The sequence below is a fragment of the Theobroma cacao genome, chromosome 5 (genome assembly GCF_000208745.1).
Source record: "Theobroma cacao cultivar B97-61/B2 chromosome 5, Criollo_cocoa_genome_V2, whole genome shotgun sequence".
Classification (NCBI taxonomy): domain Eukaryota; kingdom Viridiplantae; phylum Streptophyta; class Magnoliopsida; order Malvales; family Malvaceae; genus Theobroma; species Theobroma cacao.
The window spans coordinates 36081649-36095867 of record NC_030854.1 but is presented as its reverse complement, the minus strand read 5'-3'; the positions used below and the strand labels follow the sequence as shown (position 1 = coordinate 36095867).

General features: G+C 34.6%; 2 protein-coding genes across 7 annotated transcripts; both read left to right on the top strand.

The window, feature by feature from the left end:
- On the top strand, window positions 1167-6700 carry LOC18600075 (probable low-specificity L-threonine aldolase 1). Of its 4 annotated transcripts, none has more exons than XM_007030359.2 (11): window positions 1167-1335; window positions 1931-2077; window positions 2598-3045; window positions 4005-4116; window positions 4420-4470; window positions 4735-4806; window positions 4888-5020; window positions 5160-5218; window positions 5512-5612; window positions 6057-6123; window positions 6214-6700. In XM_007030359.2, exons 3-11 carry the CDS (start codon window positions 2603-2605, stop codon window positions 6250-6252), a joined length of 1077 nt encoding a protein of 358 aa, XP_007030421.2. In that variant the 5' UTR covers window positions 1167-1335; window positions 1931-2077; window positions 2598-2602; the 3' UTR covers window positions 6253-6700. The 4 variants fall into 4 exon arrangements, with proteins under 4 accessions (XP_007030421.2, XP_017976914.1, XP_017976915.1 ...); XM_018121425.1 differs by lacking the exon at window positions 1167-1335 and adding an exon at window positions 1443-1696; XM_018121426.1 differs by lacking the exon at window positions 1167-1335 and adding an exon at window positions 1694-1791.
- LOC18600074 (protein LIGHT-DEPENDENT SHORT HYPOCOTYLS 1) lies at window positions 11690-13982 on the top strand. 3 transcript variants are annotated; one of them, XM_007030354.2, is made up of 4 exons: window positions 11690-12014; window positions 12344-13140; window positions 13342-13433; window positions 13738-13982. In XM_007030354.2, exons 2-3 carry the CDS (start codon window positions 12504-12506, stop codon window positions 13422-13424), a joined length of 720 nt encoding a protein of 239 aa, XP_007030416.2. In that variant the 5' UTR covers window positions 11690-12014; window positions 12344-12503; the 3' UTR covers window positions 13425-13433; window positions 13738-13982. The 3 variants fall into 3 exon arrangements, 2 of the variants coding, with proteins under 2 accessions (XP_007030416.2, XP_017977872.1); XR_001928265.1 differs by having other exon boundaries at window positions 11690-13140; window positions 13338-13433; XM_018122383.1 differs by lacking the exon at window positions 13342-13433 and having other exon boundaries at window positions 11690-13140.

Sequence of the window (14219 nt, the reverse complement as noted above, 5' to 3'; positions counted from 1 at the left end):
GGATCCACCCATATTCCAATTTCCAAGCAGCCTTATTCAAGTTACAATCCTACCCAAAAAACAACAAGCCAAAAGGAACACTTCTTGTTGGATAAGCTTTGACTGCTTGAGCCATCATTTTTAGCCCCACAAATAACCACCCCTTTCCCCCCTTATCCATCCCAGTATCTCTTCCCTATCTGCATGAACATTTTCTCCTCCTCATAGTCTCAAGCAGGTATGATGTCAACTATAATCTGCACAAGAACCTCGTTACTTTTCTCAAGACTGTTATTTCCATGCTGTAAATGCTTGAAGTTATCATGCATGTTCTTTACCATTCAAACATTGAAAATGGTTATGGTTGACTTAGTTAACTGAATTACTTGGCATAATGTCCTACCTTCATTAAGTTTTCAAGTTGATGACAACCATTTGAATTTATTCCTATTAGCCGCCTTTGGGGGTTTATTTTTTTAATAGGTACATGATGTCACACTTTAATGTGATACATGCAAAACATAGCAAATCATAAAAGAGATAAAATATTGACAAATTAATTAATTCCGTCCTAACAACAATACACACTTTCTACTGCCATATTGCTCTGTCTTCTCATTTTAGTTGGAGTGGTAAAAGTATGGAGTATGATTGTCATCCTTTGATATTTTTATTCTTATTTTAGTTTGTATGGAGATTCTCTGATGTATGTTTACAAACTGATTGAAGCAGGCCTATCTTTGTCCCCCGTGTAGGGTTGTTTTCCCAACGTGATGTTGATTTTTCATTGGTTACAATCAAACAGAAACTCGCGGATGCGTAATATTAATAGATTCTTCAAAATTTGATTCAAAGAATCTAGCCCCTAATCAAAAGTTTCGTGAAGTAACCATCAAGAAAAGAAGAAGAAGAAGTCAACTAGAGGTCGTCAAGGCCGTGCGAAATCCCAGCAAAATGGGAAAAGCCAAAAGGAAATTTTCTTCTTGATGATAGTGATAAGAGAGCTTTTCCTTTTCCAATTGCCAGCACAGTCCCAACGCAAAGGTTCTATCATTAAAACTAAAAGATAAAGACAATTGGCCCACTCATTCATAGTTGTGGATTCTTTCAGGACAACCAAACGTCAAAAGAAAGAAACAAATATCATAACCTCCCATGTTTTTCCTTTTTCTTTTTCAACAAATATAGAAATCATTAAAAGAAAAAAAAATGGGATTTGAATGCTAATTCAATTGGTTTAGTTTCTTGGGGTGCTGGCCACTTATACAAGTTCATGTTTCTCTTGTGAATCTCTTCAACTCCTTTTCTAAGGTTTTGCATGACAAGTGTAGTTCAATCAGTCCAATACCAAAGTCGGTAAGTTTTGGCGTGCTCATACTCTTAAATACATGCACGCATACAGATAAAGGTCTTGAAATTTAATGAGAATAAACAAATCTAGGAACTTCCAAAGTTGGGTTTGGTTGGATTCATGCGTACAGATAAAAGTCTTGAAATTTAATGAGAATAAACAAATCTAGGAACTTCCAAAGTTGGGTTTGGTTGGATTCATGCATACAGATAAAAGTCTTGAAATTTAATGAGAATAAACAAATCTAGGAACTTCCAAAGTTGGGTTTGGTTGGATTTTTTAAATTGTTGTTCAGCCCGTTTTCAGTCATCTTATTTTATTGATAACTTTAAAGTATAAAACTGTCTGAACTTTGTGCAGATTAAGGTATTAAAATTATTATATTAATATTTCATGGAAAGTTGGTTTATTGAATTTAATTGTGTCGTTTAAATCAATTTGTTTGAGTTTTGCTATAAAAGGTGAGTGTTTGAGGGGTTATAATCCCAAGTTCTTGAAATTGTTTTCATTGGTAATTTTTTTCTCTCCTTTGGATGTAGTATATTTATTGTATTTCTTTGTTGTTTGTTAAATGTTCTAATGATATTTGCATTTTTGCAGAGAATAAGGAACTAGTCGATTGTTTCTGCAAAGGAAGTTTGCTGAAATCTAGTTGGAGAATTTTCAGTTTTCTGGGAAAGCAAGAGAGAAAAATTTGGATTGCTTTGTTCTGGGTTCTAAGGCAAAGAAGAAAAAGAGCTTGAACAGGTAAAATAAGGGCATATCTCATCTCTCTGTCTATCTCTATGTGCGTGAGGAGAGGAAAGTGAGCGCACGTGCATGTTCTTTATTGGGTTTTAAGATTTCCTGAATTTTTTTTAATGGGTGGGTTTCTTGAGATTCCTTGAGACTAGTTCAAGATGTTGTTGGCATGGTTCAAAGCTCCCTGTTTATTGGTTATGGCAGGGAAGTCACTTATCCTGAACCCTTGCTGCTTTCTTTGACCAGAACAAATGAACAACTCTAGAAAAACAACCACTAGGACAAATTTACTCTTCAATTGAGGGTCATCTTGGATCCTCCATGAGAAAAAAGAAGTATTTTGGCTGTATTCTTGTGAAATCTAATTGGTCTCGCATGTTATTTGAAAAATAGTTGCATAAAATAAATATTGCAAGGATCAATTTGCTTTGTGTTATTGATTTGGGGTAATGAGTATTAGATTGTTTCGAACTGCCTTATTTCTTTTGGAGGGTATGGACTAATTTTCTTCTGGGATTAATTTCAGCAAAAATGGTGACCAGAATGGTGGATCTTCGATCTGATACAGTCACAAAACCAACTGAAGCAATGAGGGCTGCTATGGTAACTGCTGAAGTTGATGATGATGTTTTGGGTGCTGACCCGACTGCCTTTCAGTTAGAATCAGAGGTGGCAAAGATCATGGGCAAGGAAGCTGGTCTATTTGTCCCATCAGGCACTATGGGTAACCTCATCAGTGTTCTTGTTCATTGTGATATAAGGGGAAGTGAAGTCATTCTTGGAGACAATTCGCATATCCATATTTATGAGAATGGTGGGATTTCAACAATCGGAGGTGTACATCCGAGGCCAGTGAAGAATAATGAAGATGGAACAATGGACATCAATTTGATTGAAGCCGCCATTAGAGACCCAAGAGGAGAGCTAGTGTACCCAACTACAAGGCTGATTTGCTTGGAAAATTCGCATGCGAAGTGAGAGTTTCTCTATCTTATGATACTCTTTTGACTTCTGTTGGACAAATATCACATGCACTTAAATAATTTGATTTTTCTATGTTTTCTATAGCTATACCTTCACCATGTGTTTCTCAATTTTATATTGAATGGGGCAGAACTGGGTCTAGTTTTTAATTATGTGCTTCATGCCTTCTCTTAGAATTTTGCTCATGGCTGCTCCCACTTGCATTCTGGGGCTGAAATATCCTTATTTGGATATGAGTATTTAAGGGAACTCATCAGTGCTATAAATTTCTTGAAACCCCTACCCTCTGATTGGAGGGACCGCAACCAACATTTTGCTTATGTAAGGGAAGTTGCTTCCATTATGTTTCTTAACTTTTCTCCTTATCCATGTTTTGTCTGGGTAGACTGAGCTTTGACAAAGGAGTATCCTGGGCGCAATTTGGGGCTGTTTCTACAGATATTATATTATTATATTCCTCCCTCAGTTTAAGTCCATGTTAGTTGTTCTGCAAAATTGACAATTTCATAACATTTATAAAAAGACTTTTACTGAAGGTGAAGACTTGGCCTCCATTTTGATTTTAAAAGGATAAAAGAAAGTTGGTATGACAACTAAGTAGAAGGCAACATTATTGTATTCCTTCTGTTAATCAACATCATTGTATATCAACTGCTTTTGCATTGGCACTATATTGAAGAATGGGTCATATTATATATATATATATATATATATATATATATATATATATATAATATGTGCGATAAATTTTGTAAGTGATAATAACAATATGATTTATGGTTTACTTTTTTCTCAATGCTCTGGATTTTGCCTAATTAGTTGTATCTTAAGAAACTGATGTCAGTTGAAGTTCTTAAATGATTTGTTTCTCCCTTTTCAATTACTTCACTTTCACTTTATCCCTTGTTGGCTGTAATGTCTTATAATAGTTTTCGTTTACTCGATGCAGCTCTGGTGGTAGATGCTTGTCTGTGGCATACACAGACAGAGTTGGTGAGCTAGCCACAAAGCATGGTCTGAAGCTTCACATTGATGGGGCTCGCATTTTCAATGCATCTGTAGTGAGTAAAACATTTGTAAATTTCTTCAGATTACTGCTTGCATTTGTATGGTTTGAAGGTCTATCATCAATATGAAGCTTCATATAAGGAAATTTATTCCTCTTGCACTGAATTTTGTGTTTAAGTTCAAATTTTGAGGAAAACTTCTAATCAAGAAATTAAAACAGCTTATATGCATAAACTGTATTCTTCTTTACCAATATGTCAAAGAATACTAGCCTTCTGTCTGTGTGTCTGTGTAATAAATCTATATGTGGCAACTATCCTCTGTCTAAGCATCTAACTAAAGTGTTGGTCTACCAGGCACTTGGAGTTCCTGTTCACAGGCTTGTACAAGCTGCTGATTCAGTCTCGGTATGCTCTTTGTGTCAACATTATTGGTTATTTCAGCTCCTGCATCTTTTCATGTTTCTTATTAGCTTACTTATTAGTTATTTCAACTTTTGAGTGTTAACCCATACTTCATGTTAATTTATAGCTTTTTGTTTTGCCAAATTTACAACTTTATTCTGAAAAGTTTTTTAATCTACAGATGATGGATTTAGACATTTTATCGCATCTTGTATCCAGTGTGTTATAGTAAGAGAACTTTTTCTTTTTCCATTGATTTTGTGGTAGGTATGTCTATCAAAAGGTCTGGGTGCTCCAGTTGGATCAGTCATTGTTGGTTCCAAAAGCTTTATTACCAAGGTAAAAACGAAAGTTTTTTCAGCTAAAAATCTCTGCAATCTACAAAATCCATACTCATAACTCCTTTTTCTGATTTTTTAGGCTAGAAGACTTCGGAAAACCTTAGGTGGTGGGATGAGGCAGGTTGGTTTTATTTGTGCTGCTGCTTTTGTTGCTTTGCAAGAGAATGTTGGAAAGCTTGAGGGTGATCATAAGAAGGCAAAGGTGTTAGCAGGTAAACTATTGGTTTACTTAATTGAATTTGCCGAGCTTTTTGGTTTGGAAGAACAGTCATTACTTTCCTCTGGTGCTTTCCGTCCTTGATCTTACCTGCAAAATTTATGGACTTTTATTCTGGTTTTCTATGGTTTCAGAGGGGCTAAATCAAATTAAAGGTCTAAGAGTGGATGTTGCTGCTGTGCAAACCAATATCGTGAGTATGCTAGTTACTAAACTTACATGGATGACAATCTATTCTTTTGCTATGCACTCTGGATTGGAAGGTTTGTGGTTGGAGTTGTGATTCAATCTATTGAAGAGTAATAAAAGTGACCAGCCAATGTTTGCCAAGAAAAAACGAATATCAAATGTAAAATAATAATAATAAAAATTCCTCAAATAAAAGTTGCATCAGATTACTGCCAGAGGATTACTTGCCAACTGGTAAAAACAAAAATGCTTTTCAATGCTTACCATGCTTAGATTCTTATTACTTTGTGTCACCAGATATATTTTGACATAGCGGAGGGATCAAAACTCACAGCAGAGAAACTATACAAGAACTTGGAGGAACATGGTGTCCTTGTGATGCCAGAGGGCCCAGCCAGGTCAGTATACTCCCTCAAAGATCTCCCAGGATTCTGGAAAACTTATCTGTATATGTTCTTGTTGCTTTTGATTCCTGAGATATTAATTAAACTTGGATGTATTACTTGAAACCAAGTAACAAATCCGAAATTCCCCCCCATCAAAATGAACCAAATGTACTTATTTCTTGTAACAGACAGCTGAAAGTCCAGGGAGCACATTAGAATTACAGGATGTACATATACTCATATCGCAAACAATTAATTCAATTCAACTAGCTAAAACGGAGAGTATCAAATCTAGATATTAGCTGCATACGTTTTACCTGATTGAAATTCGAAAGTACTACAAGAGCAAGTATTTAATCTTAAGAGTAAAACACGGCTTCCGAAACTAGCCTTTACTTTTCCTGTGAGTTTTACAGTTAGATAATAGGTTAATGCTGGTCTTTTTGTTCATTTCAGGATGAGAATTGTCCTTCACCACCAAATTTCATCAAGTGATGTGCAATACACTTTGTCATGCTTTCAGGTTCTCAAACATCATTCTCGCGTCCTGCCCCATTGATGATTTTTCCATGATCTTATTGTTTATGTATTCTTCCTTCTTTAACTATTGCAGCAAGCTTTAACTGGAGTGCAAGAAGAAAATGGAAACTAAGCGGGAAATTGCTATACCCTCTTACTCGAAGATCATTTCCTGATGTTTCATCGGAACCTCTTGAACTCAGGAACATGATCAGAGATTATCACAACATCTTTGTAATCTGCCAGATGCCATAATTATGTACATGCATTTGTATTAAGGTTTAGATTCCATCTCTTCACCAAGGACAATGCCATAACAATAAAGCATAGTGTTCTTATATGTGGTGAACTTTTCTTCAAACTTTACACGAAAGATTTGGCAAATGAACCGAGTACAGATGGAAGGATTTACGGACCATGGGGCAGGTTGGCCCCCTATCGGGCTCTAACCAAGAATATTTCTTGGGCATGGCCTTTGACATGAAAGCCCCATTAAACCTGACGTGCATTGGGCCTGCCTTACATGTGAATATCATTCATTGATTTGCTTTACTTCATTAATAGATTGTACTTTGTCTACAGTGATTGGAGCTCAGGTGTGTGATTGAAGATAGTGAGACGTGCATGTAAGATGAACAAGCATGTAAATGTAATGGAGTGACAATGACTTAGGAATGCCATAAGGCTATGAATTTGTGCTTTACCTTAGTGCACAACTAAGCAAGACAAACTTACCCTACAAGCTTTTAAATTTTTGACCATATATACCAAGAAAAAAAAAAAAAAAGAGAAAGAATATTTGTGTTTATTCTAAGTAGTTTGTAATCTCACAAACTTAAACTTGAAGATTTCAACCATGAAAAGGTTTTCTCTTTTTTTTTTTTTATTTACAGGTGGAGTCGCTGCCCCATGAAAGCCTACGGATTGCTATGAAGGTTCCTAATTTTTGTTGCTTTTCATTGTTTACCAATCAAAATGCTTACTTGTTTATTTGCCAATGATAGCAAAATTTAATCACTTTCTGAGTGTTTGTAGCTTTCAAAATTGACTATCTTTCATGACTTTTAATGACCAAAAAGAAAAAAAAAATATCGAGTTTTAAGTTTAATTCTCATCGTAGGTGATTATGATTTAACTTTATTTTCACTTATTAATTTATTTATTTACTAGATGTAATTATAAGAATCAAATTCATAAGAAAAATGAGAAGTAAAGGGAGCCTCCTCTGGTTGATACCACTAATTTGTTTAAATAGGACTTTAATTTTAAAAATAAAAGTAAAATTTTAAAGTTTTCTAACAATTAAAGATAATATTTCAAATTTCTTCATGTACCAAAAAGACTTTCTCACAATCAAAATGATAAAGTGATTATACAAATGGGCCATATACCATAAAGCTCATTCTATTCATTTTTTCCATTTAAGAATAAAAGGAAATTAAGTCGTGTCCGATGAACATTGCCTCGACGATAAGGAGGAGATTTCAAAACTTTTCGAATTTTGGATTCCAAATCTCATCATATGTAAGTTTTCATATAATTTTATATATTTTTTAAATGAAATAATTATGTCGTATATATTTAGTAACATTTAATACTAATCGGTCTTGCCAACTAAAATACTTTAAAAGCTTATTGGAATTAAATAAATCAATAGAAGAGTATTAGCTAACGCATAAAAACTTATGAATTCTAATGAATAATTCATCAATAATAGAGTAGGATCATTACTCAAAAATATAAATTTAAAATGTAATACCCATTGTGGACTGACATATGTCATTCAGCTTTGTTGAAAAACAAAAAGCTATTTAAAAAAAAAAAAGAAAGAAAGGGAAAGGGAAATGAAGGACATGTCATTCAGCCATTGTAGCCTAAAATGTCAAGTCATTCATATGATCAAAACACAAAACGACAATCATCTAAGGATAAAATAGAAAGGGCGAGATGCCTTCTGCTTTCTCATAAATCAAACCAAGTGATGGGTATTTTTCTTTATTATATATATATATATATATATATATATGAATGTATTAATGATTAAAATAAAATAAAATTATATATATTGAAATTAAACAAAAATATCATGTTTGTTTTATTATTAGTGATGAAATATCTCCATCTGTTGAGATGCTGTTTTCATTTTTTTTTTTCCTGATTGGTTCAATTACAGACTTTTTTCTATTATGTCATGCTGGATCATGTAAATTAACAAAATCATACAGTTAAATAAAGAATATATGAAAGTAAACATACTAAAATCAATGTAATTGACAAAAAAAACTAGAGAAAACAAAGATGATATATTCAAATTTCAACCTGAACGTAGGGCAAAGTTTAGTTATTTCCTTTTGTCAACAAAGAAAATCACAAAAGTAAGTGTGAAACCTACTTTAGATCCTTTCTTCACCCATCTGTAACAAGTTGTTTATTAGATTAATGAGGAGAAAAAGAAAAGACTGTCACATCAAATGAGATAAGCAGACAAGATGTTTTAAGGCTGGATTAGTAGCATTTCTTCTGTATGCATGAAAGTGTACCCTAAAAATGGAACAACAAATCCCCAAAGAAACAGTGGGAGTTTGCATGTGTGAGGGTAAAATTTGGGTTTGCTTCCTTTCCTGGTACAAGCTAATTGGAAAGCAACCTGCCCTACCTCTGCTGCCTATTTACCCCCTACCCTCCTTGGTTCCAACAGCTATGGAGAGTCCATCCTTTCTTTCTTTTTTTAAGTGTCCATTGACAGTCATCAGCATGCATGTGCTGCCCTCTTTGTACGTTTGAGATTCCAAATGCAGGAGCTGTGTTCCTTACTCTAAGTGGGAAGAACTCTGTTTTCTATTTCTAAACAATCCTGGCTTATGGCAGTCATGGCTCCTTTGGCGTACTCCAAATAAGATATTCTAGTTTAGAAAATCCCAATATCTCTAACCAATATCCATTATCAAAATTTTAGGAGCAAGGGGAAAGAGGGTAAAGCAGTAAAGAGAGTGTGGAAAGATTGTTTCTCCCTCTCTGTTTCCTAGATGCTCTCTTACCGAAGGATATGGTGAAATGGTCTTTTCCTGCTTTCTTTTTTTTCTTTTTTTACATTTTTGTTATGTTTAGCAACTTTTAAAAATAAAAAGTATCACATGTTTATTTAATAATTAAAATATATTTTAAATAGACCCGTATTAACTTTTTAGACTAATTTGTGAAATTAATAACTTTCACCGTCACTATATTAATAAATAATTTTAAAAATAATTCTAGTAACATTCATCGTATAATACCTCTTTCATAATCTACTTAAATTGTATTTTTAATTTTTAGTTTAAACTAAAATTATCATGGTAATGCATTTTTCTCAAATTGGTCAAAAAGAGTTCATTTGAATGGAATAAATATAGCTTGTTGTATATAGATTCACAGTATTTATAATTGATGTGTCGTACAACCTAGTATTAATAAAGAACCCACGTTAGATCTGAAAAAAATTTATAATATGTAAAATTGTTTTATCAATAACTTAAAGGTAACTTAAAGCAATATATATATATACTGTTGGTATTATTATTGTTATCAATTTCATCTAGAAATTTGACTTTTGGTTAAATACATGGGTATATCTTACTGTTTATTTCATTTAAGAATTTGACTTAGTGGTTGGTTGATGTTTATCCACATTCATCCCATCGTCTCTCTTTCTCTTCTCAATTTATATATATATATATATATATGAGCTGTTTTCAAAGTACTTTCTATTCCTGTATTGATTTGATGGATTTGAGCATAAAGTTTAGGTGATTTTACATATATTTCAGCTTCAACATTGATATGAGCCTTGGGTTTGATTGGTTATTTTGTTTAATTTATAGGTAATTTTAGGTAGCTTTTTGGGTGGTTTTTCTTTTTTAATAAATTTTGGTGGTGGTTATGAGCTGTGGGTTTGGCTTGATTTTTGTTAGTGACAAAGAAGATCATGTGGACTACAATTGTATGGTACCAAATCCATCGGTTTTGGTGATAAATTTTATGTGTGGAAAATTGCAAGGATTGATCTTGTATTTACGTTGGAAAAATGGGTAATTTATACAACATACGTATAGTATTAGATAGTATAAGTTAATTACAAAGGGAAAAACCCTAAAAGTAGCCCAACTTTGGGAAGTGGAAGAAGGCATCTCTAGAGATGTAGAGTAGTGATAATGATCCTCTTTAACACCAGAAAGTGGTTCTTATATAGCTGAATCAATGGCTACTAGGCTACTGCACATCGTATAGTTGAATCAAATTGGCTTTTCCTGAGCAATGTTGGTCATGTTCTTGGCTGATCCTCGACTCATTTTTACGTCTTTGCCTAGTAAAAGTGAAAAGTCCCTAAACTTTTTCTTCTAGTAAACATTGTTTCAACATAGTAATTAAAGAGTGTAAAACTGCACATTTTGCTTTGCTTCCCCTTCCGCCTCCCACCCCTATTCCTCCCTCATGTTTACTGTATCTTCCTATTCAAAATTTTAATTCCTCTATTATTAAAATACCTCTGGAATGCAATAAATTTTATTTGCATATTCGATTAGTTTACCCTTTTAAATGTTACGCGTTATTTGATTTTTTTATCTTATTAAATATCACGTGTTACTATTTTATGAAATTCAATTGATAAGGAATGAAAATAATAAAGAAAAAAAATTGATCCAATTTAAAAATTTTCAATAATGAAATGACTTTATGATTTGTACTACATTGTTGGCAATTATCAATTTTTTTCTTTATGAGATGTAAATGGGGGAAATAGTCATATGTTAAATACTGTTGAAATTTTGTCATTTTGTCCATTACCATGAAGAACCCACACAATTGCCGGTTTCTGACAAATTACCTCTTATTGTACATAAAGACAACCAATTACAACGACTCATAAAGAAGTGTGAGATTCACCATGGACATATACAATCAAAATGGGTGAAAATATAGGTTTAGAAACTTACCTATGAAAGATCCAAAGTCATTCCCCCAACAAAGATACAAGATCTAAAGATTATAATGCCTTTGACAACAACATGAGATTGTACTTTGGGTTTGGGTCATAAGATATAGTGTGTGGAGGAGGGCATTGCTTTTGCTCCCCCCTTTTCCACCATGCAAACTTGCCCTTATGAAAAACGGAGAGAGACCCCTCAAACCCCTTTTTTTTTTATCGTAAGGACTTATCCTACAAGCCTTTTGGGGGGGAAATGAGAGGTATTTGGGCAATTGCTGTGAAGGTTCCTAGGCTATGTGAATGTAGCTATCAATCTTTCTTTCCCTTCCCTTTAGCCTTTAGATAGAAAGGAAAATGAGGGGCTTTGTGTGCGTGTGTTGTACTGTTGCGTACACGCGCTTGACAAAGGTGAGTCAAGTGAAAGCAGAAATTGGCGTACAGCCCTTGGGTCACTATCAAGTCTGCCTTCACTGCCAACCTTGTCCTATTTTTGGCAAAACAGGTTCTCGCTTCTTTTCTATTTTTTTTTATTTTGTTGAGAATTTACACTAACTTATTAACCAGCAGAGGCCATTCACTGACTGAACCCCCCCCCCCCCCCCCCCCTCTATATCTCTCTCTCTATATCCCATTGCAATCATCGCTTGACCCATTGGACTATGAGAGTTTTTCTCTTTCCTTTCTCTTTCTTTCTCTATTTCAAAAACCCATTCTCTCTTACTTTATCAACAGTATTTAACTTCAGTTTGCTTGCCCTTTTGCTGGAAAGAAATCTGATGATCTGATCTGATCTTTTCTCTTGAGAGCATATTTTCATATACCCAGTAACTGCAGTCTTTCAGGATTTGTTGCAGACTCTGCTGGGTGTTGTTCAAGGAACTCCAAAACAAAGAGAAGAAGAAGAGCAAGGGAGACTACATCTTCCTCTTGTATATCTTTTCTTTGCTTCAATTGAATTTTACCTCTCAAAGAGCAAAAACCTTGTTTGCCTCCTCTACTTGTTTATTTCTTTCTCTCTCTCTTCTCTCTCAACAATTCTCATGGAAGCCATGCAAAATCTTGCATTTCATCATTTCTTGAGCTATCATAGTCACCAATACACCTGAAGTGAAAAGCCCTTCACTTTTTGTCAATTCCTCAGCAAAGAGAAAAGAAACTGTTTTTTACTCTCCTTAATTAGCTTCATATCTCTATTCTTTTTTCCTCAAAAAGGAAGACAATATATATAATCTGATCTCTTTGTCTCTGGTCATCTCAGTCTTTCAAGAAGGATAGAAGAAGGAACTGAAAAACCCTAAAAAGAAAGAACATCAAAACCAGAAGCAAAGATAACATCATCAGCAACAGCAAAAGCAGCAGCTGCCAAGATCCTTCGACACCCAAGAAAAAGAAAATTACAAAGATCATATATCTCTCCCATGGACTTGATTTCCCCACAAAACAACCCAAATAACTATCCATGCCCGATAGTAGGCTCAAATACCATAGCCACCTTAGTTACCAACAACAACAACATCATCAGCAGCAGCACTGTAACGCCCACTTCTGGCACTACAACAACAACTCCACCTGCATCGACCACTCCAAGCCGCTATGAGAACCAAAAGCGCAGAGATTGGAACACTTTTTGCCAATACCTGAGAAACCACAGGCCTCCACTGTCACTTTCAATGTGTAGTGGTGCTCATGTCCTGGAGTTTCTTAGGTACCTTGATCAATTTGGCAAGACAAAAGTCCATAACCAGACTTGTCCTTTCTTCGGCCTCCCTAACCCTCCTGCTCCATGTCCTTGTCCACTTAGACAAGCCTGGGGTAGCCTTGATGCACTCATTGGCCGCCTCCGAGCTGCTTATGAGGAGCATGGAGGTAGGCCGGAAGGGAACCCTTTCGGAGCTAGAGCTGTCAGGATTTACTTAAGGGAAGTCAGGGATTTCCAGGCCAAAGCTAGAGGTGTTAGCTATGAGAAGAAAAGAAAGAGGCCTAAGCAGAAGGTGGCTCCATCGGCACAACCACCAGCTCCGCCATCAGCAACACTTGCTGATGCCACTGCCGCTAGTGAGTAACCAAAAAACAATTACTACTATCTTGATTAAAATGAACCAAATATATGGTTTCTCCTTCTATGCTTTTTGCCTTTTTTTTTTCTTTTCTTTGTTGGTGACTTGGTATGTATAGGGTTGCTTATTAATTTATGTTGTTTTTCCCAGTTTGAGGTAACCCTCTCTGTATTTTTGCTTTGGTTTGAAAATAAGCTAGTGTGCTTTGATAAGTGGGTACCCTTCAAATTGCTCTTTAGGGGACAGTTCGGAATGGTAGTGACAGGGATGAGCAGCTCCTAGGAAGCAGAGGTAATTGGAGAGGAATAGTACCAAAAGAAAAAAAATGATGGTAGCAAAGTGATGCTATTATATGTAGTATATATCCAACCATTCATCAAATTGTAATGTACATTGAATATTCTATACCTAGGTTAATACTTCTGGATATCTGATTTATATTGCTGGACAATTCTTCTTTCAGATTAACATAAATATACTTTCTTCATTCTATTTTTGCTAGCTGCTTTCCTTGGGTCATTTTCAATCACAGTTAATTATAATGTTCTAAATATGGCTTGATGCTAATGGAGCTTTGTTTTTTGTTTTTTCACAGAAAGTACCATATAAATGGGAGAAGGATAGGTCCTTCCGCAATCATCAATTGTCTGGATGATATGGTTTTAATGGGTTTTTGTTTTTATAAGGTATTTCTCTATTCAACTTGAGTTGATCATATTTCAATGGCTTGGTAAAAGAATACAATGTTCTATATATAATGATGGTATAAGCCAATGCCAATGGTAGATGCTGTAATCTTTTATGTTGTTTTCATATATAAATATGGAACCTATTTCGAAACCTCTCTCTCTCTTTCCCTCTTTCTCTCTCTCATGAAGAAAGCATTTCCCTATGCTTAAATAATATTTAGAGAATTTACTCAAATAAAAAAATGTTTCTATTCAAAGACAAGGCATTGGGGAGGAGGAAACTCACGAGCCCGTGAATAGTGTCGTTTAGGTATTTTAGTTAAAATATAACCAAAAACAGATCGATTATAAGGCAAAAAGACAAAACCTAGATTCATCTTTTCTAATA